General features: G+C 39.8%; 3 protein-coding genes across 4 annotated transcripts; 1 reads left to right on the forward strand and 2 right to left on the reverse strand.

Moving 5' to 3' along the window:
* Positions 1-2,210: 2,210 nt before the first annotated feature.
* On the reverse strand, positions 2,211-4,308 carry LOC137948154 (small ribosomal subunit protein mL104 (rPPR9)). The gene has a single exon (XM_068794125.1). It carries the CDS (start codon positions 4,068-4,070, stop codon positions 2,385-2,387), a length of 1,686 nt encoding a protein of 561 aa, XP_068650226.1. The 5' UTR covers positions 4,071-4,308; the 3' UTR covers positions 2,211-2,384.
* A 3,900-nt stretch (positions 4,309-8,208) lies between these two features.
* On the forward strand, positions 8,209-21,494 carry LOC137947979 (U-box domain-containing protein 44-like). Of its 2 annotated transcripts, XM_068793858.1 has the most exons (5): positions 8,209-10,124; positions 10,907-11,210; positions 18,836-18,977; positions 19,083-19,326; positions 19,446-21,494. In XM_068793858.1, exons 1-5 carry the CDS (start codon positions 8,886-8,888, stop codon positions 20,457-20,459), a joined length of 2,943 nt encoding a protein of 980 aa, XP_068649959.1. In that variant the 5' UTR covers positions 8,209-8,885; the 3' UTR covers positions 20,460-21,494. The 2 variants fall into 2 exon arrangements, with proteins under 2 accessions (XP_068649959.1, XP_068649958.1); XM_068793857.1 differs by having other exon boundaries at positions 18,836-19,326.
* LOC137947980 (pentatricopeptide repeat-containing protein At5g08510) lies at positions 21,488-23,901 on the reverse strand. Its single transcript, XM_068793860.1, has 2 exons — positions 22,849-23,901; positions 21,488-22,520 (listed from the first exon to the last, which is right to left on the reverse strand). Exons 1-2 carry the CDS (start codon positions 23,773-23,775, stop codon positions 21,918-21,920), a joined length of 1,530 nt encoding a protein of 509 aa, XP_068649961.1. The 5' UTR covers positions 23,776-23,901; the 3' UTR covers positions 21,488-21,917.
* Between the last annotated feature and the right edge of the window lie 737 nt (positions 23,902-24,638).

Here is a 24,638-nt window from a genome sequence, read left to right on the forward strand (position 1 = left end):
TATGGTTTAATGAGAGTTAAACTGTGTAACTGGACAATCTCTCTTTTGGTTCCTAAACCAAAGGATAATAATCCCTTCTCTTTGTTCCAATTAAATGCCAACTTAACTGTAGCATAAGATTATACCCACAGATCTACAACTAAGACTATGTATTATCAAATTTTAAAATAGGCAAGGAAAACACCTATGTAAGGTCATTGCATAGAGAAAATGGATCACCCAACTTCTCTTAGTGCACAGGGAAAATGGGTAGAGATTTCACTTTCTCTAGAGATCAGGACAAAAAAATGAGGTAGTCAAGAGATAAGTTGGGAGGGAGGAATTCAACTTACCTAGAGATTCGCTTAAACTTTATCCCTTTCAAGCAGAAGTTAGAGAAAATGAATAAACCCAGAAAAGTTTTCTTTAACTTTTTTTTTAAGATAAAAGAAATAAAAATGTGGTGGTATGATATCATCTTTAAGTTCATTGGTAGATTTGAATAAAAAGATAAGTGTCCTAAAAAATTTCAGCTGCACTGTACACATGCTCATGTTAAAGCAAAAATACATATTCTCTAGAGAAAATAGATCAGCCCAGAAATCACTTTTGCTTTCTGTTTCCCTATGTGATATACTTATCGGTACAATAATACTATCTTAGAATATGAGAGTTAAAGTCCACACTAGAGGATCAACTTTCTCCGTTTTTTTTGTTTGTGTGTATGTCTGTATGAGCATACTCACACTACTGCAAAAAAACAAAACACACACACACATTTTTTAAAGAAAATAGATCACCTAGAATGAACTTTCTTTCTCTATCCCCATGTGACGTATTTTCTTTGTGCACACATACTGCCTTAGGGTAAGAGAGTTAAAACTCCATTCTCAAGTGACCTACTTTCTCTAAATAATGTGTTTTTTTTTTGTGTTTGTGTGAGCATATGAAGAGTGAACTGAAATCCCCTTCAAATGAGAGGTTTTGATTCAAAATGACATCATGCTACCTTTTTTGAGAAAATTATGTTACCTTATTTAACTTGAATTTTTCTATAGAAAGCACCCACTTTCCAACTGCAGTCATTTGTTTTCAGTAAAATCTCTAGGTTAATTTCTAACACAGAAAAGGCCCAATTATGACTTTTCTAAGCCACAGCTGCAAGCACAGAATACTGGTCAACTTATCCAGCTCCATGCCAAGTCTACTGATAAAAATACACCCAATTCCCACTGGCCTTTCACTTGGTCAGGTTGTGGCAGTAAACACAGAACAGCACTCAGCTTATCTGAACTCCAAGCCCAGTAAATAGATAAACAATTCACACATGGCTATTAACAAAATTTAGTTATTCAAATTACTATGCCAAACAAAAATGGAAAAGATATATCAAATTAGAGAGTGGCAATAAAAGAATGACCAAATTGAACACCAGTAACAACAATCTAAGGTGAAATCTGCAAAACAGTGTCACTGACTATCACAGGTAACCAATCTGGAGTCCTAAAAGACTCTGGGGAGATGTCCCATTGGCAAGGTAGTAAAAAACCTGCAGAAGATGTTACGGTGCCTCTTGCAGCTTGAACAAGAAAGCTCCACAGGATGTTCCCACTTCAACTTATAGGATTTAGAAAAGTCAGTCCAACATTGCTTCCAGTTTTCTTGGGCATAGAGGTCAGGTCCCTAAGAATGGTCAAGGCATTTACTAATTTTTCCATCAGCACCAGAAATAGTTGTGTAGAACACCTTAAACACAGATACTTGGGCTAAGGTGGAGTTATAAGTCATGCAGACTGGATACATTAGGCTTCCCCAAACAATTATTTGTCCAGAACTGAAAATTCTTACAACCGTTTTTTTTCCCAGAAAGTGCATCTGGGACTGAATTATTTGTCAGGGGTTTCTCCCCCACAAAATTATTCCTTTTCTTTTATACTTCCTCTATTCTCTGACAATGAATTCTTTTGGGCCTTATCTCTCTGTTAACAATTGCCAGAAACTGGAAAACAACATGTTGCAGATGCTGAACTTTTCTGAAGTTTCAGTTCCTCTCTTGGCTTGTTTGGATCGTAACTTTTCTTCAGTTTAACAAAAAATATAGTGGTTTACATATCCTAATTCATGAACCATACTTTCTTGTTACTGTAAAGAGGTCAACAGAGAACAAATACTATCAACAGCAAAAGAAATTAGAACATATTGTATGAGTACTTGGAAAGGTTTCAATAACGAAAACAGAAAACATCCTGAAGTAAGAATTGAACTAGCAAATTATTAAACTGAAAAACCTACTAGGAGGGAAATTTAAGATACTAGATTCAACTTTTAACTCCAGAACACAATATTGGCATAGAAACATCAAATTGAAAATTGCCAGAAAGTTATACCAAGTAGATTTTTTCCTATTATGAAAGCCTTCGCAATCCATATCTTGGTTTCTTCACATAACTCAACCTTAGTTTCTTAAGCCGCCTCCTCTTTCTAGCTATTTTCTCTGGCAGAGTCTCCTTCTTCTTCTCTTTCTTCTTAGTCTTAGGCTTTTTCATGTACCTTGGATGGACACTATACGCTTTTGGTTCCACTGGCAATTTCTTCCTAACAGCCTCACGGAAAACTGCGTTAGCCCTATCTGCAAGGTCGTGAGTTGCTAGCTTCTCTATCAATAATCCATACGTTTTGATCCCAGGCTGACATCCATCCCTTTTCATCATTGCAAAAACCTTCATTGCATGCTCAATACGTTCAATCCCACATAAAATCTTAATAAACCCATAATATGCTTTCTTATCAAGATACTTCCCAAATCCTGTAGATTTCATCCGATCAATATACTCGTCCCCTTCACCAAACCTGGCAGCCTGGTAGAGACTCCTTATGACAAGTATATATGTGGTTGCATCCGGTGAGCAACCCCACTCATGCATTCTGTCAAACAGCTTCAGTGCATCTTCAGTCTTCCGAATCTTAGCGTAATTAGCGATAAGCACGTTGAATGTCTCCACGTTCCGTGGAATCCCTTTGACATCCATTTCAAGAAGAATCTTTTCAGCCTCTGACTGCAGCCGAAAAGGATCTTTCTTTCGACAAAGTTTACATACACAGTCCAGAATGGAATTGTACGCGGCAGTTCCCAAGTCGAATCCTCCTCGAGTGATCTCACCAACTAGCCTCCGGGCTTCATCTAGCTTCCCTTCAGCAGACCACCCTCTAACAAGTGTATCGCAAATCATTTCATCGGGGAAGAACTCGTCCGCTATCTTCTTCACAAAACGCTCAGCATGACCTGTAAAACCATTACCACAGAGAGAGGAGACAACAACAGACACTTTCCCACGGTCTCTTGCAATCCCGTAATCTTTCTCCATCTTCTCAAAGAACTGGACGACTTGGGTGGGCCGTCCAGCTCGCGCCAGGCGGTCAACGGCAGCAGTAAAACACTTCTCCCCAGCAATGCCGCATCCGGCCGCGAGAAGATCATGAATAGCCTTGAAGTCATTATTTCGGCCCAAGTACTCAACGAAATTACTCAAGAAGACATCATCCGTTTTCACAGCCTTAGGGTGCCGAGACAGCCAATCTCTGAAAGTAAGGACTTTGCGGCCAGCGTCGGCGGAGAGATTGAGGACTTGCTGCACGAGGGATTGATCGAATGTCAAGTGAGAGAAATGGGCTTCGAGACGTTGAGACAGAGAGAGCGGCTGCTCTTCACTCGTCGCGTCCGGCTGCCGGAGCTGATGGGCAACAGACTGGGCGATCACTGTCCGATCGGGGGTCGCGTGATTGAGCCGGACAGAGGAGAACAAAAAGAAAGGAGGTTGACGAGAGAAAGACAAAGTAGGCGATGGAAGAGGGTTTAGAGTTCGGAAAGGGGAAGATGGATTATTAGAAGCAAAGATGCGACGATGGAACAGACGACAGAGCTGCAATGGAGGCGGAGGTTTTGGCATTTTGGACCGAATCGTTCCCGTTCTCGACTCCGAGCGAAGAGAGACGCGAGAATCGCAGTCGCAGGGTTTAATCCTCTTCACTTGTCGAAGCGAAGCTGCGGACTCCACTCTCTGTGGGACCCTTTGTTGAACGGCTAAGATCATTTAAAATTCCAGGGTTGCCTTGCTCGTGCTACTTGCCGGTTAACTCCCGTACAGTCCAAGGGAAGATACCGCTAACATCAAGCTTTGGTCTTCGAAGCGTTGTCGACCGTGGAGGCTCTCAAGGCGTACAGAGCATCGTCTTCTTCGGTCGAGTCATTCGTAATTTTAGCCACTGCCAGAAGGGTTGCTACGGCATGGTGCTGCTTGGCCACAACCCTTCCAATCCCAAAACCCGGCGCTCTTCTTCTTCTTTGTCTCCCTCATCCTCGTCCACTTCCGACGAGAAGCCGTTCAGGCCATTCGTCTGAAAAAGGTGAACCCCATTTGTGTGAATGCAGTACTCCTCCCGATTTAGTCGTTAACTTTGGAATTGGAGAAAAGAAGACAACTAGCTGTTGCTCTTCGTGGTTTACTGAGTGACATTATCGATTTTTTTTATTTCAATTTGCTATTATCATTTATTTACTGTTGATAGCTTCTATGGGAAGATTTTGTCTCGCTTTATTCCCAAAACAAACAGGTGGATTCTTCTTCTTCTTCTTCTTCTTCTTCTTCTTCTTATTTCTTCTTTTTCTTCTTCTATTAGTGATTCCCCAACTTGATCTGCTTTGATATGACTTATTGTACTTATTGGTTCATTCAGGATTCAAAAATCTGTGAGTTTCCTTCATCATTTTTTCTTACACCCCAGTAGAGTTTTCATTCAAACTGTTAAACTATGCACAGCTCAGTTAGAAGCTCTTTCTAATCACTCAATTTGGCATTCATTTTGAATGTGTCTTTTGAGAAAGCTGTCATTGTAATGTTGCTCATTCTAATTGCAGCTTTATTGTGAGTAGGAGAAGCTTCCAGAGGATCAATTTCAGAAGCTGAAGACCCTTGTTGATATCGGTGACATAGAAGGTGCTTGTGGGTCGATAAAGAGAACAGAGAAAGGTGTTTATTGGAACCCAATCTGGAAGAAGGTGTAGGGGCCTAGCCAGATGTTCCACATGACCGCTTCAAAAAACGGTCAGGTGGAACCCCGAAATAGCTAGCGCCCGCCCAGGAACCGACGCCGATGTTCACGTCCAACATCCCCCCCCCCCTTGAACGCAGGTGAGGGGAACCGAACGCTGAACCTGACACCTAGCTCTGATACCACTTGTAGGGGCCTAGCCAGATGTACCACATGACCGCTTAAAAAAAGGGTCAGGCGGAACCCCGAAATAGCTAGCGCCCGCCCAGGAACCGACACCGATGTTCACGTCCAACAGAAGGGGAGGCATCAGTTGTGAGCAGTTTGTAGCCTGAAGAGATTCAGAAATAGGCATCCACCGCAGGACACCAAATTAGTTTGTCATGATGTGAAGTCCTGAGAAATAGATGGTCAGGTTTCATGAGCATGTTATTAGCTTTTGGCTGCTTCAGTATCATTTAAGGGCCTTTGGAAAACCATTTTCCATTCAACATTCTGAAGATTGCTGTTTCCAATAATTTCAGCAAGAGTGGCTTGTTGGTTAATAGTGAGTTGGAATAGGTGAGGGAAAATGAGTTGAGGAGGAGCGGTAGCCACCTATAGATCGCTCCAAAAGAGAACTCTACAGCCGTTACCGTCAGTGATACTAATGTTGGTTTTGAAGTGGTGGAAGGTGCGGGATATATAGTGACATATAGGAGAGAGATGACTAGAATGTCTTTTACCTAACCACCAATGGTGTCTGGTACTGCACAATTTCCAAATAACAAAATCACACAAGGTAGAGAGGGAAGCTTGTTTAGTCTCCAACACCATTTGGTAAGAAGAGCAATATTGGTCACCCTAATATGTCTGATGCCAAGCCCACCAAGTTGCTTTGGTCTGCAAACATCTCCCCTCTTAAACAACTTCCAAAGAATTCCTTTATAAGGTTTTTGATTCAGTTGACTACACTGATGGGGCAATGTAGGAAGGAGAGGAAATACATTGGAATTCCCACAAGACATGACTGAATTAAGGTAAGTCTTCCAGCTTTAGAGAGATGTCGGCCTTTCTATGAGGATAATCTGGTGTAAGGTCTTTCAATGACTGGATTCCAAAGGGAATTATCAGATTTACCTGAGAAGAGAGGAAGCCCAAGATATGTGCCAGGAAGGAATGCAGTGTGACAGCCAGGTTAGAGTCTCTCTGTAAGCTTCCTCTGTCACCATTTCCAAACTCAAGAAGGAGACGAGTTCTTCCTTCTTCTTTCCGTCTCTGTACTGCCAGCGTTAGTTCTACGTTCAACTTCGAATCGTAAGACTCCCCTTTGTAATTTTATTTCACCTTTTTGCAGTGTTCCTGTATCCCCCAAATCAAGATTCGGTTGTCCAAGTGACGGAGGAAGCTTGTAGCACCTGCAAAATTTCAAACCCAATTCTAAAAATGGGTGTCGGTAACTCACTCTTCAACATCACTGCACCAGGCAAGTATTATTTCACAAGTAGAGAGCCTGGTCACTGCGAGGAAAATCAGAAACTTGAAATTTCAGTGCTATCCGCCAATGCGTCTGATTTAGCTCCCTCGTACGGTCCAGCCATGCTGCCTGCAACTTCGCCTGGTTACACTACTGTATTTGGATCTGTCCCACAGTTTCTTCGGCATTTTCAAGCTTATCGGCTTCGGTTGCTTTGACAATGGCATCGGCAGTGGTTTCACTTTTTTGCTGCCTAAGATCAATCCTGTTCCTAAGCTCAACTTTTTTGCACCAACCAATGACCACTTGAAAATCTCATTCAATCCAAATTTACTTGCTAAAGAGGATATGCTATGATGGAGAACTTGAATTTCAGTAGTTCAGGAATCCACAACCCCAGGGGCCAAAACTAGATGGCAAGGACAATTCCATTATGGGAGTGGAAGGCTCCTCCAAACTAGTGAGACCCAGGTTACACTGGGTACAACTATCAAAGTTGAGTTTGATCATGTTAGAGGGTGGGGGTCTTCCTTTCAAAGATCTTCTTCCGTAGAGTGGTTGACATGTGGACAATCAGCTTCCAATTGCCACAAAGTATCTCTCCTTGAAGACTTTCAAACACGGGAAAGTATTGATCTACGTTATAATGGAACTAGTTATTTTCTCAATGGTGTTGTCAAGAGAACTGGTAGCACCCCTTAATCTCCTACCATTTCTTTCTATTGGAACCCTAGGGGATATGTGCGAGGCATGCAAAGAAAAAGGTCGGATAGGAGAAGGGAGGAGAAATAAAAGGAAAAAGAAAAGAGAAGACCAAGGAGAGGGAGAGAGAGAACACGTTAAGAAAAAAAAAGGAATAATTAGGGTAATTACTTTCACACCCTCCCCCATAAACTTTATTTATAGATTCCAAAAATATCAATATTACAAGTATACCCTTCACTCTAATAAGAGTGAAGAACAGACAAGAAACTTAAACTAATTACATCAGTGTCACCCTAATTACATCATATCTTTCAACAATTCTATTAGTGAAAAAATTATGAATCGTAGAGCATACTTTCTTTTTTATAATTCCCTAGTAATCTTTGATGCTTTATCATTGCGCATCATTGTGGTTGTTGCATCCATCTTTTGTAGGAGAAGGGAGACTCAATATGGCAGTCAAGAGACAATAACATGAAAGAACTTTGTGTTGTCATCACGACCTGCTAGCCACTTGGATTGAGTTATCTATTTCCAAAGGATCATGTCACTATGGACATGCTTTTGAAGTTCATTTATGAGCTCAATTCTATGGAAAAAATAAGAGGAGAAAGAGAGTTTTAATGATCAAACACTTGTTTGGTTAACTTCAACTATAAATTAAATGATAAATATTTTAATTGAATGGACGGACGTAATCTCGTTGTCGTTTGTCCAGATGCCTCCATCGTAGAAAGTCTGACTAGTCAACTTAGATGAAGGGATAAAATAGTCTTTTTCTTTTACGAAATCATAAATTAGACATAATTCAGTGATTCCATTCTCTTGGTAGGTTAAATGTCATTTTATAAGTTTAATTTTACGAATCTAGTCAAATAAATCAAGCCATCTCATTGGCCACCATTGCTGGGTCCAGCCAATTTCCATTTCAAATATGACGTGGCAGATGCCCCATGAATAAAATAAGCTGGACAAGACCAGACGGGAGAATCTTACGCTTGCCACTTGCGGGAGAAGACTGTTCTCGAATTTTCGCTGGTTTTTCTTGTCTTTCTAACGGGCCAGGTACTTCTATCCTCGGGCTACGGAACTTTGAGGATTTTTTAAAGATTTTCTTGGATTTTTGTTCGTTTAATTTTGATTATGGTTAGTGCAAATGTTTCTTTTCTAACTTTAGACGAGTTGAAGAAGACCATTCGGGAGTTATTTTACTCTTTTTGAAGGTCCGCAGGGGAGATATTGCAGTGCCTGGATGAATTTTGATTCATTTTGCTGAATTTTGGTGTGGATGGTTTTGATTCGTGCTTAAAAGTAGTTTTAAAAAGTGGCTGCACTGTTTTTTCTTAGTGTGCGTCTTTCGGTACTGCTGTGGTGACTTGTTTGACTAAGGCCTTAAGATCTGTAACAATTTTGAGGTTCTGGGGAGGATTTTGGTTTGAGGTATTCTTGGTTCGTTAGTAGTTTGAACTGACAGCTGAGTGAAACATTTTTTGGGTCGGAATTGGATTGGCTTTAGGCAACATTCGAGAAGGCTGGATGGAGAATTTTCTGTGTCGTGGTATGATGTTGAAGTACTGTGAAGATTTCTCGCTTTTTGGCTTCTGGTGTTTTGCGGTTTAAAACTTGCCAACCTTGCTGGAGATATACTTTAGGACGTACAAAATTTGCAGTGCAGGGATCAATTTCTGTTACTAATATGTCTTCAGTGGGTGATAATATTGTCAATGCGTCGCTTGTGCCAGTTTCGGAAATCATTTTGAAGATCGTAGAAGAGATAGGAACAACTATAACTGCTGCTAAGGATGTGTTAATTGAGCAACAAAGCTTTGCCGAAGTCTCAAGTTACTTGGAAAGACTTGTGCCTGTTTTGAAAGAATTGACTAAGAAGAATATTCACGACTATGATAGTGTAAACAAAGTAATTGAGATTCTGCATAGGGAGATCCAAGATGCAAGGCAGCTAACTCTGGATTGTTGCAGGAGAAAAAGGGTTTATCTCTTAGTCAATTGCAAGAGGATTGTTAAGAGGTTACAGGACACAACAAGAGAGATAAGCCGAGCTTTAAGTTTAATTCCTTTGGCCTCACTGAATCTCTCATCTAGTATAAACAATGAAATTAACATTCTTAGTGATACTATGCTGAGAGCTGAGTTCAGGACATCTGTGATGGAGGAAAATGTCATTGAAAAAATTGAATCAGGAATACAGGAGAGGAAGGCAGATAGATCTTATTCTAATAATTTGCTGGTTCTTATTGCAAGGGCAGTTGGAACCTCAGCTGAACAATCAGAGTTAAAGAAGTTACTGGATGAGTTGAAGAGTGAAATAGAAGATGCAAAAGTAAGGAAGGACCTGGCCGAGGCCATACAAATGGACCAGATTATTGCTTTGCTTGGAAGTGCAGATGCTGCTCTGTCCCAGAGAGAAAGAGAAGTAAAATACCACACAAAGATAAATTCTTTGGGCAACCAACCACTGGAACCACTGGAATCTTTTTGTTGTCCAATAACAAAGGAAGTCATGGTGGACCCTGTTGAGACTTCGTCTGGACAGACGTTTGAGCGAGCTGCAATCAAGAAGTGGTTGACAGATGGGAAAACAACATGCCCATTAACTATGATCCCATTAAACAGTGGCATATTGCGGCCTAATATTACTCTACGGAAGTCCATTGAAGAATGGAAGGACCGAAATACCATGATTACAATTGCATCCATGAGATCTAAACTTTCCTCAGGTGAAGAGCAGAAAATACTTAATTGCCTGGACCAGTTGCAGGGGCTTTGTGAAGAAAGAGAATCACATAGGGAATGGGTAGTGCTGGAGAATTATATAGAAGTTTTAGCAAACTTACTGGATCGAAAGAACCCTCAGATAAGGACTCGTGTCTTGATCATCCTTTGCATGTTGGCAAAGGATAGTGATGATAACAAGGTGTGTTTTCATCTCTAATTAGAATGTTTCTTGTATTTGCTGTTTACCCTATAATAGATCTAAATTGATGGCAAAAACGATATTCAGAGTCCCTCGCAGATATTTCAAAAACAAACCAAAAAAAAAGGCTCTCTCACAGATATATTCAGGAAACCCCAACCCACTCCATGTGATCTTGCGTGGAAGACTCAGTCCACTCAAGAAACAAAAATCTTGATATAGAAATATCTCATGTTTACACTATTTCCATACCCTGGCATCTTTAAAACCCTATTGGTTGTTATGTTTTGGCTGGCTCCCTTAATCTTATGGAATGGTAATCTAATCATCCGAGTTCTTAACAAGTGAAAATATCATTTCCATACATGCATGCTTGCCAATTTTTTTTTTTTCTTTTTTCTTTTTCTTCTTAACAAGTGAAGATATCATTTCTATACATGCATGCTTGCCACTTGAAATGTAGATGAAGAGAAAGTGTCCCTACTGTTTTCCCAGCTTGAACTCAGCCATTTGCATCTCTTGCTCTCTCTCACTACCTCCCCCCCAAACCCCCAAACATAGAGATCAGAGTAATAAGCTTGGCTTGAGTCATCAAGCCAAGCTAAAATTAGCTGAGGCAGCAATCATGTGCAAGTCTCTGGAACCAGGATGCTCTCTCAAGTATAGGTGCCGTGAGACATCTGTAATAACAAGTGCTACACTATATATGGTTAAGCTCGCAGCATATAACTAAGTAATCAAATTCTCTAATGTCACTGAATTAATTGGTTTTGTATTTTCAGGAAAAAATTGCCAGAGTGGATTGCTCCATTGAGTCCATTGTTAAATTCCTTGCAAAAAGTATTGTGGAGGCGAAATTAGCATTGGCATTGCTAGTGGAACTTTCAAAGCATGACATGGTCCGTAGTCATATTGGTCAAGTCAAGGGCTGCATACTCCTTCTAGTGACTCTTTTAAACAATGATGACACTCAGGCTGCTACAGATGCAATGAAACTTCTAAAAACTCTTTCTTTCCTCAATGAAAATGTTGTACAGATGGCTAGGGCAAATTATTTTAAACCTTTATTAGAGCGACTTTCTTCAGGTTGGTACTCCAGACACCCCCTCCATCATACCTACTTGAATTTGCGTTGTAAGTTCTGATGCTTACATTACTAGTTGATTAAGATCATCACGAATATTTCTTAAGCCCTTCCTTAATCCTGACAACTCATCTTTTCCTTTGATTGTTTCATTATTGCCTAATCATCACTAGATTATCACAATCTATTGTCAGCCACTTCTCTATAAATATAGTTATGTTCTTCAGCTTGCAGTGGAACTTGTGATTCTTCATGTGGAAGCTTTGAAGTTCCTTTAGCTTGAGGTATTGTTTTAAGACAAAACAAATAGGATTTGAACTGTGTTGTTCATGTGCTTTATGAAGACTGTCAATTAATGAAATAAAGCTTAGAATGTTAAAAAAATCAGCAATAAGGAGAAACAAGAAAGGAGGAATAATTAGTAGGAGCAAACGAGTAAGTCAAAGGAGAGGAAAGAAGACCAGATTTCCAGAAATTGATCTCTCCTCTAATTCACTTATTTGAGGGCAATTATACCACAAGTTCACAAAAATTTCTCTACTTATTATTTTTTTTGAATAAACAAATACGGAGGAGTCTTACGTGACTCTTGTGGGAAAGGAGTCCCACATTTAATATTAATAGGGCGGAGTCTCTCATGAGTCTCATGGAAAGAAATCTCACACTAGAGATCATTTAGTTCAATTAGTTCTCTATTCATGTAGTTGTTGTTTACTTGTTTAGAAGTTCTACTTTGGGTGTGACTTGGATATAGATTATTTCATTCTACTTTAATTTTAGTTGTTTTCTCTATTATAAATAGAACACCAATCAACTCAGTTTTCATCAATCAATGAATTTAAGTTCACCCTAAAATTTCAACTTAGTATAAGAGTAGGTCGATTGGGTTTTGTGAGTTGCCAAACTCATAGAGATGGAGTAAACAATGAAGTTATTCTCCTTATTTGATTTTTAGTTCTTTGTATTCTTTAATTGCTTCTGTTAAATTGTCTTCTTGTTTATTTTATGTCTTCCTATTAGTTTGTATGAAATTGTCTCTTGTTACAATATCTGTTCTGTTCTTAGCAATCTTCCTTGGACCTCTCAGTTTCTGATATTCTCTCTTTCCTGTCCAAATTCCCTCTCTGAAATCACTGAAAAAATTAGTACTTCTCATAAATATCCTTGTTTTTCAGTCTTTGCCACCTCTTCTTTCTTCATGCTATAGTCTAACAAGCCTGTGACCGACATCATTCGTCTTCCGCATATCTCATGCCACAGGATGTAATTGAAGCATCCTGGAGGTCACTACAGAGATTATCGAGAATCATTCTGTTCATCACCAAGAGCAATCAAGTTGTAGAATTTGAGGCACTCTTATTGACCAGAAATTACAGAATCAGGCAACTCCCACATATGTTCTTGATTTTTTTGATCCCCAAGAGATGAATTTAGATAGAAATCGTTTGTTTTTTTAAAAAGTTTCACTTTTACATTCAGCGAGTAATTCTTCCTCCACTAATATTCCTTGTGAATTTAATTTGATTCTGGTTTTGCTCATCCAGTCTCCATACAAGTCCTATTTGAACCTGAAATCTGTTTGGACTGTTGGACATGTATTTCTAATGAAAACGAACGATAAAAAAAATTCTTGTTCAATTCCATTGATTTCAACTACAATGGCTACAATATATACAACATAGATGATGGATAAAAAGAAAGTTGATTTATTCCTAGAGCTAATCTAACCTTTAATATAGGAGATATTTCAGCAATACAATAAGAGAATGAATGTAGATAATGAATATTGACATATTTCAATAAATGATTCTGAACAATAAAAGAATGAATTTGGACATATTTCAACACTACCCTTCAAGCTGGTTTATAAGTGTTGAGTATTCCCAGCTTGCTAATTAGGAAGTCAAATTGTTGTGATTGAAGACTCTTCGTGAAAATATTTGCACCTGTTATTTGATAGAAATAAATGGAATACACAATACTCACTTATCTAGCTTCTCTTTGATAAAATGCCAATCAATCTCAATGTGCTTTGTGTTGTCGCGCTATATTGTTTGTGTGTAGTCTGTGGCTACCAACCGAGCCTTGTATTTGTCAATAGGTCCATCGGTCTTATATTTCACAGAATATACCCATCTACTCCCAACAATTGTAGCATTGGGGGGGGGGGGGGGGGGGGGGGGGGGGGGGGGGGTCATACAATAGCCAGGTGCCTTTGTCTAGTAGTGTTTCCATCTCAACATCTATAGCCTGCTTCCACTAAGGAGAGGAAAGAGCATCTTCCATAAAAGAAGGAATAGTGCAAGAAGACAATGACAAGACCAAACTGTTTGTATCATTTACACAATGAATCAAAGGAAACAAAGTTGAGGATAAAGAGTACCTTTTCGAAAACCTTTCTGAAGAGTAATAGGAAGGTATCACTTAGCTCAGGATCAGTGGTCCAATCTACAAGAGGGAATTGTCTCGTTTAGAGCAACATGTCGTTCATATATGCCTGTAATGGTTTCTCTGCAATAGCATCAAATGACGAACTAGAACCTCCACCATCGGGCGGGGTTACAACCTCTAGACCTGTAGTAGATGGAGACACATCTATGGAGGATGAATGAAGAATGGAGTGTTGTCCAAAATGTCACATCAACCGATACAAATGTCTTTTTAGTAGAGGGATAGAACATCCATATCCCTTTGTGTACATGAATATCCCAAGAAAACACATTTTACGTACACGAGGAGACAGTTTGTCTCTGGAAGTATCAAAAACATGTGCAAAACATACGCGGCAAAACCCAAGAAGAACAAAAATAATGTGACTGATGGCATTAACACTTGTACAAGTATTTTACCACCTACAGAAGGCATCCTATTAATGAGAAAACAAGCACTAAGAATTGCATCATGTGGAGTGCTTGCCAAAATAAGATCCTTACAGCGGATGTGCTTCGAAGAAAGGGTCACCCCTCAATAGGACTTGCTATGTCCTCTTTGCAATATGAAGATGAATCCGCCAGCCATACCTTGTTATTATGCCCGTATTCTTGGAAGGTTTGGTCCTCTATCTTTTGCAATTTCGATTTGCAAATATGTATCTCTGCAGATTTGTTCAGTTTTAACAAGTCAATCTATGGTTATCCCCTTCCTGGGCTCGGTAAAATGATGATATCGGCAAGTGTCAGTTTTGTGCCATGGGGGATTTGGACATGAACGAATAGGAGGCGGTTCGAGCCTAAATTTGAATATGAGAAAAATGTAACGGACAAAGTGATGGGCCAAATATCCACCTGGCTCTTGACAAAAAAACCTTTTTGTTCTTTCAAGGGCACTTTTATTCGTGAAAATTGGAGCAATCTAACAAGGATGCATTTGGGGACCAAGATTCAAGTTATGAAAGAGTGGGCGCCCCCAGAGGTTGGATACTTAAAATTGAATTTTGATGGATCTTCTCTCGGTAATCCGGGGATCGCAGGTTTCGGAGGTGTGATTTCAGACTCATTTGGCAATCAGTGGTTTTCTTATGCGGGTCCATTAGGCATCTCCGACTCAACGTCTGCAGAGCTTCATGGTCTTCTCAACGGGCTCTGGATTTTCAAAGATAAATGTAGTGGCCCAATTCACATTGAAGGGGATTCCAAGGTAGTCATTGGATGGGGCCGTGGCACTTCATTTCCGCCATGGAGGCATTGGGAAATTTTCCAGGAGATTTTAGAGATCACCTCACTATTTTCTTGTATTTGGTCTCACACTCCGAGATCTGCAAATTCGGCAGCAGATGTGCTTGCCAAACAGGGAGCATCTCTTCAACATCTTGTTGTTATGGATCTTCTCCCTATCTCTTTGTAATTTTTGTTTTTAATGGATTACATCTTTATCAAAAAAAAAAAAATATGATTTGGGTACATTCATATGTATGAGCATGGTATGAGCCACTTCTAAGATATGACGATTCTTACGTTCAACAATACATTTTGCTACGTGGTAAAGACACAAGATTACTTATGTATAACACAATGATTATGACAAAACAGGTCAAACTTTTGATTCATGAATTTCAAGTCATTATCAGTGAAGAGCACACAAATAGAGGTATTAAATTGATTTTTTATTTATTTTTTATTTCATTATAAAAAAGTTGGAATATATAAAATACTTCAGATTTCTCCAACAAGAGATACAACTAGGTTCATCGACAAAAATCATCAATAAATGAAAAAAAGTACTTATAACCAAAAACATTAGGCATTCGATAAGGCCCCCAAACATCATAATGAACAACATTAAATAAGTGACTGCTTTTGGGTTGACTTATGGGAAAATGTGTACGGTGATGCTTGCCCAACTGACAGGAGTCACACTGAAAGCAAAAAGTAGATGGAAATGCAAGAAAGAGTTGAATCAACTTTGCAAGAGAAAGATGACTTTATCGTAGATGTCATTGTAAAGTGAGACTGCAGAATGCAACACCTGTAAAGAATCTTGTGAGTGGCTCTCCAAATAGTATTATCTGCCTCTCTGACATGTGGAATCAATCATCCTCCTCCTCACGAGAACTTAAAAAACACAGTGAGAAGGATCGGGACTAATCACACTAGAGTTAGCCTAAGTTGGCTTTCCAAATTTTCCCCAACATTTTATCGGAGAAATGAGTGGTCTTCCCACAGTAGATACACTTCTTATCCCCTTTGTCATTACAACCACGGCCACAGGTAGAGGAATCACGGCCACGACTTCTACTACTCCTACAACCTTGGGTCTTAATCTTATTATAAGACGAATGGAGGTTGAGAGTAGTAGCATCAGAAAGGCATGTATTTTTCTCACTCTTACCTACCACTACACTTTCTGCAAGCATAACGCGGTTAAATGCCTACTTAAAGAGTAGTTACGTCATCGTTTGCTACCAATTGGGCCCTTATAGCATCGTGTTCTAATCCCAAACCATTAAGAAATCGAGTTACCTGAATCTGATTTTGCTTCTTTCAAATGTCTTCAGTATTCGTAGTAAAGGGATGAAAGTTGTTGATTTTCTGCAGAACACCCTCATCTCAGTGAAGTAGTTAGTCACGGGTGTACTGGATATACAACTTCATAGATGCAAGACAAATTACTCTCCTAGGATAAAATAGGAGACAATGTATTCCATATCTCCTTGGCTCTGCCATAGATCAAAATCTGATCACTAAATTGAGACTGTGTACTATTGTCCAACCAAGTCATGACTTGATTATCTTCAGCCTCTCAATCTTCAGTGATAAGGGTAGGAGGATGTATGTATTGTGCTTTATGTTTGACCTTCAGGAACATAAGAACCAAATAGGACCGATTCGCATAGTTTGACCCATTCAATTTGATTGAAGTTATCTGGTGGAACTCAAATCCTTAGTGCCCGAGCCCTCAAAGTGTCTAAGAGCAGCAACTTGTTTGTTGGAATCCACCATTTAAATCTCCCAATACACCCCAAAGAACTCAGAAGATGTTCCAGTGGATCTACAAACTCAATGCAATAACACTTTCAATTCCCCCCCCCCCCCCCCCCCCCCCCCCCCCCCCCAAACTAGGGTATGTGGGTCCCACATTATGAAATTGGGGCATATCCATCTCAAATCCTGCAATAATACCACAATTAATCTTCAATTCAGTCAAGAAGCTTCAAACATAACTTTTATATTACAATCAACATGATGATGCAGACCCAGTAATCCTGCGCAGAAATTTGGGAAGCAAAAAGCTTCAACAAAGATCCTCTGGGGAGTTGGACATAGTAACTACTCAGAGATTGCCATCAATCAGATGGTTATGGCTGGAGAATAAAGGAAAATAATATAGATTTTACCTTGCCAATAGAGAAGCGAGTGGAGTCCTTCCCTTAGGGTTGAGAAACCTGTGAAAAGAGCCCAAACTTTGAAGAAAAAACTCCCAAGGATGGACATTACTGCTCTGATACCATGATAAATATGTAGAATCGAGAGGAAATAAGAGGATAAGAAAGGAGAATGAAGAGAGAAGAGAGAATGAAGGAAGCAGCCCTGGAAGAAGCTGCGTAATATGCCACTTAAGTTACTTTGAGTAAAAGGGCAATAATGCCCTTTAAGGACTAGAAGGCCCATAGATCTCTCTATACACATCAAACTCTAATGCAATTTGAACCACAAATATATGTTAGGTAACATATCCTGCTGGAACCATATGACACCTATATGAGAAGGTCAAATGACCAAAATACCCTTGTGTCTGTATTTTAACAAACATAAATGTAGCTCCTACATGTGTTCTGTTAAAATATAAGTCCAAGGGTATTTGGGCCACTTCCCATATTTTCCACATTACATTTTTCTCTTATAGTATGGTTATTAGACAGAGAATGTCTTATTTTATCTCTAGTTAAATTTTCATTCAATTTAGACATGTATCTTAGGAGATACACAATTTTGAGTATTGAGGGGCATTCCTTTTGTAACTTTTCACTTAAATCCTGATTATAAATAAGCTAGAAGGGCCTTTTGGCTCGGATTACAAGGCAACAAAGCTGCCCTTCTTCCATAACTTTTTTTCCTCTTCTATTTTCTCTCCAAATCACATATTTTTCAGCTCTATACTATTTATTAATCAGACAATCAACAAACTATTCTACTTGACCCATGTCATAGGTTTCATCTTATTAGAAGAGTTATCTAGTAGGTTATAAATTAGCTTTATCATGAATGGTTAAAAATACATATGAACAACGTAATGGAGGTAATTTATAAATTATTTACTTCCATTGTACTTTGGCTCGAGGAAAAAGACTCATCTTGGGAAGACTGATTGTCAAGCAAAACAGTATGTTCTGAACTCTCAATCATCTCTAGTGACCTAACTCTAATATACACACCGAGAAAGCAATTTTTTTCTTCTTTAGTTTATTTGCTTAGTTATCTCTCTTACTGGTTCATTTTCCGGAACTTACATCTTAATGCTATTTTGTAGGGTAGCAAGTTCAACTTTGCCTCAATAAGGATATAATACTAAAGCAATCTAATGAATAGAATCTGCTTTCTTGTGAAGTATACTAAGAATATCCCTGCTATCTGTTCTTCAGGCTATAAACCTGATCAAAGATATCTTAGTAGTTGATTGGGTAACTTTACATGTGAATCTCTGGCCTTTTTTTTATTAGCCATTCTCTTAGTCCCGCGTAGTATAAGCATAGCATGTTTATAAAACTCTTATGGTAAGATGGTTGATTGTATTTCATCCAAGATTTTGCATGTGAAAATTGTAAGAGTAAGAGATCACTAGGGACAAGGATCGTGGTCAAAATAAAACAGGAAAATATCATCAATATTGATAGAACTGATGAAGAGATGTGTTCCTCTTGACTATATCTTTTTAAATGATTTGTACTTAGTGAAGTAAAATAGTCACCTTTGAACCAGTTGTTGACCACTAGGATACAGTTCTGAGCTACTGAATTGGAGTATGATAGTTTGTAATAACATGCATTCTGTCAACGATGACGACCTGGTTGATTATTTGTTTATTTTTCAAACATCTCAAAAGGACAAGTTCATATTTTTGCCTTCTTTATCTTATGAATTAAACATGGCAATGTGATTATGTATTGCTTAATTCATAACTTGTGATGCAGAGTCTGACAACATGAAAAAGATAATGGCAGCTGCTTTGGCAGACATAGAGTTGACGGATATTGGTAAATCCACTCTTGTGGATGAAGGGATTCTAGGGTCACTTCTTAGTTTAATTTCAGATGGTGATGCTGAAGTAAGGCGGTATGCTGTTAAAGTTCTCCATAACCTCTCTACATTACGTCGCAATGGCTTAAGGATGATAAGGGAAGGGGCAGTTGGCTCACTTCTCCGTCTACTCTATTTTAGTAGTGCCTCATCATCACAGACTGAGAGAGAACTGGTGGCAGCCACAATTATGCATATATCAATGTCAGCCCAAATGTTGGAATCGGATGATGTGTTTGGCCAAGTGCTAGATTCTGAGGACATCATGAAGCTGTTATCCTTGGTTAACATGACAGGGCCAGGAGTCCAAAGAAGCATTCTGAGAACTTTTCACGCCTTATGCAAACATCCGTCAGCAATTGAGATGAGGATCAAGCTAAGACAGGTAGTCTTTTTTTTTTAATTATTATTGAAGTCTTTCCCATTTTTCTTCATAATTTTTTAAAAATATTTTCCATTGATTTTTTGCCCATACTAAAATTCTTGTTCTTTTGATTTGTAAAGTGTTCTTCAGTTCCACTGTTGGTTCAACTGATTGAGCGATATGAGAAAGTTGACCAAACCATACGTGCAGATGCTCTGAAGCTTTTCTATTGCTTGACAAAAGATGGTGATGGTGGCCTGCTACACGAACATGATGGACCCAGGTTTTTGGAGACTTTGCTTCGAATCATGGGAGTGTCAGATGATGAGGAAGAGAAAACTGCCGCAATGGGCACTATCTCTAACATCCCCAGGGACCAGAACGAGATCAGTGAGTGGCTACTAGATGCTGGGGCACTCCAAATAGTGGTTAAATTTCTGACATGTGCACAGCAGAATGGTGCATCTAAGAGTCAGCTGATAGAAAATGCTGTTGGAGCTTTATGCCGCTTCACTGTCTCAACAAACCCTGAATGGCAGAGAAAAGCTGCTGAAGCCGGGACTATTCCGTTGCTGGTCCAGTTACTGGAATCAGGCTCCCCTATGACTAAGAAACATGCAGCATGTTCACTTGCTCAACTTTCCTGTAATTCCCTCAGTCTAAGTAGGAAAGTAGTGAAACATAGGGTCTTTTTATGTTTCTCTGCTTCATCTGAAGGTATCTGCCCTGTTCATATGGGTTTATGTTCAGTAGAGTTATCATTTTGCTTAGTGGAGGCAGATGCAGTGCAGCCATTGGTCAGTGTGCTTGGAGATCCAAACATAGGAGCATGTGAGTCGGCTCTAGTGGCACTTTCAACACTTATCGAGGATGAAAGGCTGCTGCAGAGTGGCAGCAAGGTAATCTCAGAGGCAAATGGCATTTCAGCAATCATCAAGTTACTTAGTTCCTCTTCTACTGAATTGCAGGAGAAAGCGCTCTCTGTTTTAGAGAGGATTTTCAGGCTTCAAGAATACAAGAGTAAATATGGTGTTTATGCTCAGATGCCCCTAGTTGAAGTAACACAAAGGGGAACTGGTTCTGTGAAGAGTCTGGCAGCACAAATACTTCGACATTTGAATGTGCTGCCTGATCAATCTTCATATTTCTCATGAACAAAAAAGAGGGAAAACCTTGACTGGGGTTTGTTTTGATTAGGGACCAGGGAGAAAAAAAAAACTTTGGGAAAAGTAAGCTTAAACGAGGGGAAGAAGAGGAGAGAAGAAAAAGGAGAACAATCTAATGAGAGAAAAAGAAGTCAGTGCCATCATATATGGCAATCAAGTGCTTTCACTAATATGAAGAACATATGGGTAGAAATTCTCTTGGACCTGTATTTTAGCTGAAAAAATATGCCTCAAATATGCTCCTAAGATTTATGAGGGGAGAAAGGTGTCCAGTTCAATTTCTTTGGCTCTGGAACTACACATTATTGGTGCCAAGTTTGTTAGCAAAAACCTGATTCTCCTTCCAAGCTCTGAACTTGTTGAAGTGGGAGGGTCTTGCAGTTGTTTCTAAGTTAACATTTGGTAGAAGCTTGTTCAGGGTTGGAGTCATGTGATGGAGGATCTAGAAGGATGTTCAAAGCCCATATATGGGCGAAGTCTTCCACCTTGAAGAAGCAAAGCAGTAACACATTTTACTCCATGAACATGGTTTCTTGCTGTCCTTCTGAAATGATATGATCTGAAGGATGAACTGCTGTCATTTATCTCAAGAACCCCACCTAAGCCAGTCCAAGGTTATGGAGCTCACAGCTAATGAAACATGTTGGTTTCATTGAAGTTCTTTGATAGAGTATTTTTGAACTGTCAAATATTTCACATTGAAATTATTTGTTTCTGGGAAAGTTGGACAGCATCCTTCGGAATGTTCATCCTCAGAGTCTCAAGTCTGGGAATACCATGTCGTGTTCCAAGCCATGATATTCATTATGAAACCTGAAAGAAATAGGAAGGCTGTCTGAAGAATTCCTGCTTGATGTGTATCTCTGGGTGCCCTGTGTGTATGTTTTTGTAAAGTTCTTGATCTCTGTAATCCATTACTTTCATATCCTGTTATCTTTTCTTCAAAATCGAGTTCTGAAATGGAGCCACCTTGAGAACATGTATGAATCTTTTAATGAGAAGAAGATCAGGCTGATATGTATATGGTGGCAAGGCGCCTATCATTGGTTGCATCTCCAAGTTACCTTATAAAGTGATCAACAGGTTAAATAGGTGATTAAATCATAAACTTAATCTTTTAAATGAAAATACTCAAAAGGAAAGTGTGCGTGTAGAAGGATAATGGAGGAGATTTTCCCCAATCATCGATGCAAGGAGAAGAATAGAAACTCCCCCTCCTCGTTCTACCTAACCACTCCTGCCCTCCCCAGTCCTGCTACCAATTTTATCAGTTTACTGGCCTGATAAACTTGATCATGACCCCTCGCAGCCTCTCAATTGTTTAAACGGTTTCCTGTTGCAAAACTGTCTCTCTGGTTCTTATGCATTCAAAATCCTCACAGGATCCAGAACGTTGGAGACTTGAGCATAAAAAGAATAGCAGACAACTGTAACCACATCATCGAACTACCCGAAGTCATGGAGTTCAGCATCTGAATCTGGTATGTGATCAAGAAGTTTCATCTTAGCTGTAACTTCTCCCAACATCTCATATATATCAGCAGATCTAGAATGTGATCTATCCTCCACAAGAAACTTATGAAGAAGTCCTCCAAATACAATAATACTATACCCTGCTTCCTTTCTTATTTGGTTTTCCTTCATTAAAATCCTCATCTTTGCAACCCCATCCCATCGGCCTGCAGATGCATATATATTAGAAAGGATTACAAAGTTCCCTGGATTTGATGGTTCAAGCTCAAAGAGGTGGTCGGTTGCTGTTTCAGCCAACTCAACGTGGCTGTGAAAGCTGCAAGCTCCAAGTAAAGTACCCCAAACTACTGAATCGGGATCCATGGGCATCTTCTTTATGAGATTGTAAGCTTCAGTTAAATGGCCTGCACGACCCAAGAGATCAACCATGCAGCCATAATGCTGCAACTTGGGAGTGATAAGGAAGTCTTTTTCCATGGAGTCAAATAGTCTCCAGCCTTCATCCACCATACCTCCATGAGTGCACGCCAACAGAACAGCAACAAAAGTAATATCATCAGGTATAACCCCTTCCACCTGGTTCAGGTAGAGAAAGAGAAGTAATTTGTCAGCACAAGTCCATAAAGTCGACATGTTTGCCAGACAGCATTGCTACAATGGCTGACAAAAAGCATTACGGAAGAATACATAGTTCTTAATGCACACAAGCCTCCTGTAAGTATAGATTTCTCGGGAATTTCGTTATAAGAAAGTGATCTCACCATAAACATTTCCGAAAAGGAAAAAAGACAAATGAAAACTTGAAAATGAACAAAGCCAAGTATTTGACCATTCTCGCTGTCATCTTGTTATAAGAAATGACCTGTTATAACATCCTAGGGAGAAGAAGCAGAGAGAAAATTACCAACATTTCATGGAAAAGGTCCAGTGCCTCCCTCCATCTCCCATGAACAGCCAAACCCATAATCATTGAATTCCAAGAACACGCATTCCTCCGCCTCCCCAACACCTCAAAAACCTCCCTCGCTTGATCAATCCTGCCACATTTTGCATACATCTCCAACAAAGCATTACTCACAAAGACATTTCTCAGGAATCCTCTCTCTCTTGCATAAGTACCAATCCTTTCTCCTACATCCAGAGCCCCGAGATTCGCACATGCCGGGAGTACACTTGCTAACGTCACCTCATTAGGATTAGCCTCCCCCTCTTTCTCCATCCTCAAAAACATCCCCAGAGCTTCCTCCCACATCCCATTCTGCGCGTAGCCAGACACCATTGAAGTCCAAGAAACCACGTTCCTCCTAGGCATCGCCTCAAACAACTCACCAGCTGCCTCCATCTGCCGCCACTTTGCGTAACCTGAAATCATCGAATTCCACGGGGGTAGGTCCTTCTCAGGCATTTCTTCGAACAGTTGACGCGCTAAATCAAGAAGACCAGTTTTTGAATACATATCTTGCAGGGAAGTGTAGACGAAGGCATCGAAGGGGAAACCCAGTTTAATAAAATTTGCATGAAGCCCCTGACCTTGCCGTGGTGCAGAGATGGCTGCGCAGGCGACAAAAAGGAAAGTGAAAGAATAAGCATTGACGCGCCTGTCCTGGGCCCGCATGAAGGAGAAGAGAGAGAGGCATTGTAGGTGGGGGCCGAGAGCAGAATATGCCTGAAGTAGCTTGTTACACAGGAATGTAGACGGAGCAGGAAGGAGATCGAAGAGCTTCCGAGCGTAGGGGACGTTAGGGACAGCGAGGAGTTTGAGGATAAGGAATTGAAAGTTGTCGACGCCGCTGCGGAGGCTGTGGGCATGTATTTGCTTTATTTGGTTCATAATAGCCTAACCATTACGGGAAGACCACAGATTCTCTCCACAGTTCAACGAATTCAAGCTTATGCTCAGTTTCAACTTCTCATTCCGAGCGGATTTAATAAGAACGATTAGTTATGAACAGCGCCAGTCACCAAATCTAAAAACATCTCAAGAACTTGCTACAGTAAGCGCCGAACATAGAAGGAATTTTTTTTACAGATTTAAGCAAAAAGACCGAGTCACTCGTTCACCATCTACCAACCCGACCTGAATAAGCTCTAGCTCAAGCTTCCAACTTCAGACTCACAATTAGTTAAGCAGCTTAATTCAATGCATGAACAGATATAGTTTAAAAAGCAGACGAAGGCTTAAAAGGTTGTAAAAGGTAGGAATTCCGTAGTAATCTTAGTGAGTAGAGAGCAATCAATTACTTTAAAGAAATAATCGAGAGAAATAGACAAAGTGCCAAGGTGAGTCACACTGTTATGGTTTTATCAGCTACATAAACTCAAACTTGTCAAATAGCAAGTTGGTTCACACATCCCATTTCCATTGGAGCATTCAGTAGTATGCCACAGGCCTAATCAGAAATAAGGATAACTTGAATCCTTGCAAACAGCCACAATTCATGCTCTATCTAAAGAGGAAGGTGTCCAAACACCGTGAGCCCAAGGTACATAAGGATCTGAAGTACATGAAAACTGATACCCAGACAAAATTCAGATAGGAATCATTTAAACACAAAGGCTGACAGCCGGACAACAGTTCAGATGAATGAAAAATATTATGATTGGGGAAGCTCAATCATCGGAATAAACCCTGTTTAACAGAAACATCCTCTCAATACTGCTCCCTCCGAAGTGAAACAAAAAACGCAGGGGCAT

The sequence above is a fragment of the Aristolochia californica genome, unplaced genomic scaffold (assembly GCF_029961685.1).
Source record: "Aristolochia californica isolate CCGP_79_NKW_82.1479 unplaced genomic scaffold, dmAriCali1.0.hap1 SCAF_13, whole genome shotgun sequence".
Lineage (NCBI taxonomy): Eukaryota > Viridiplantae > Streptophyta > Magnoliopsida > Piperales > Aristolochiaceae > Aristolochia > Aristolochia californica.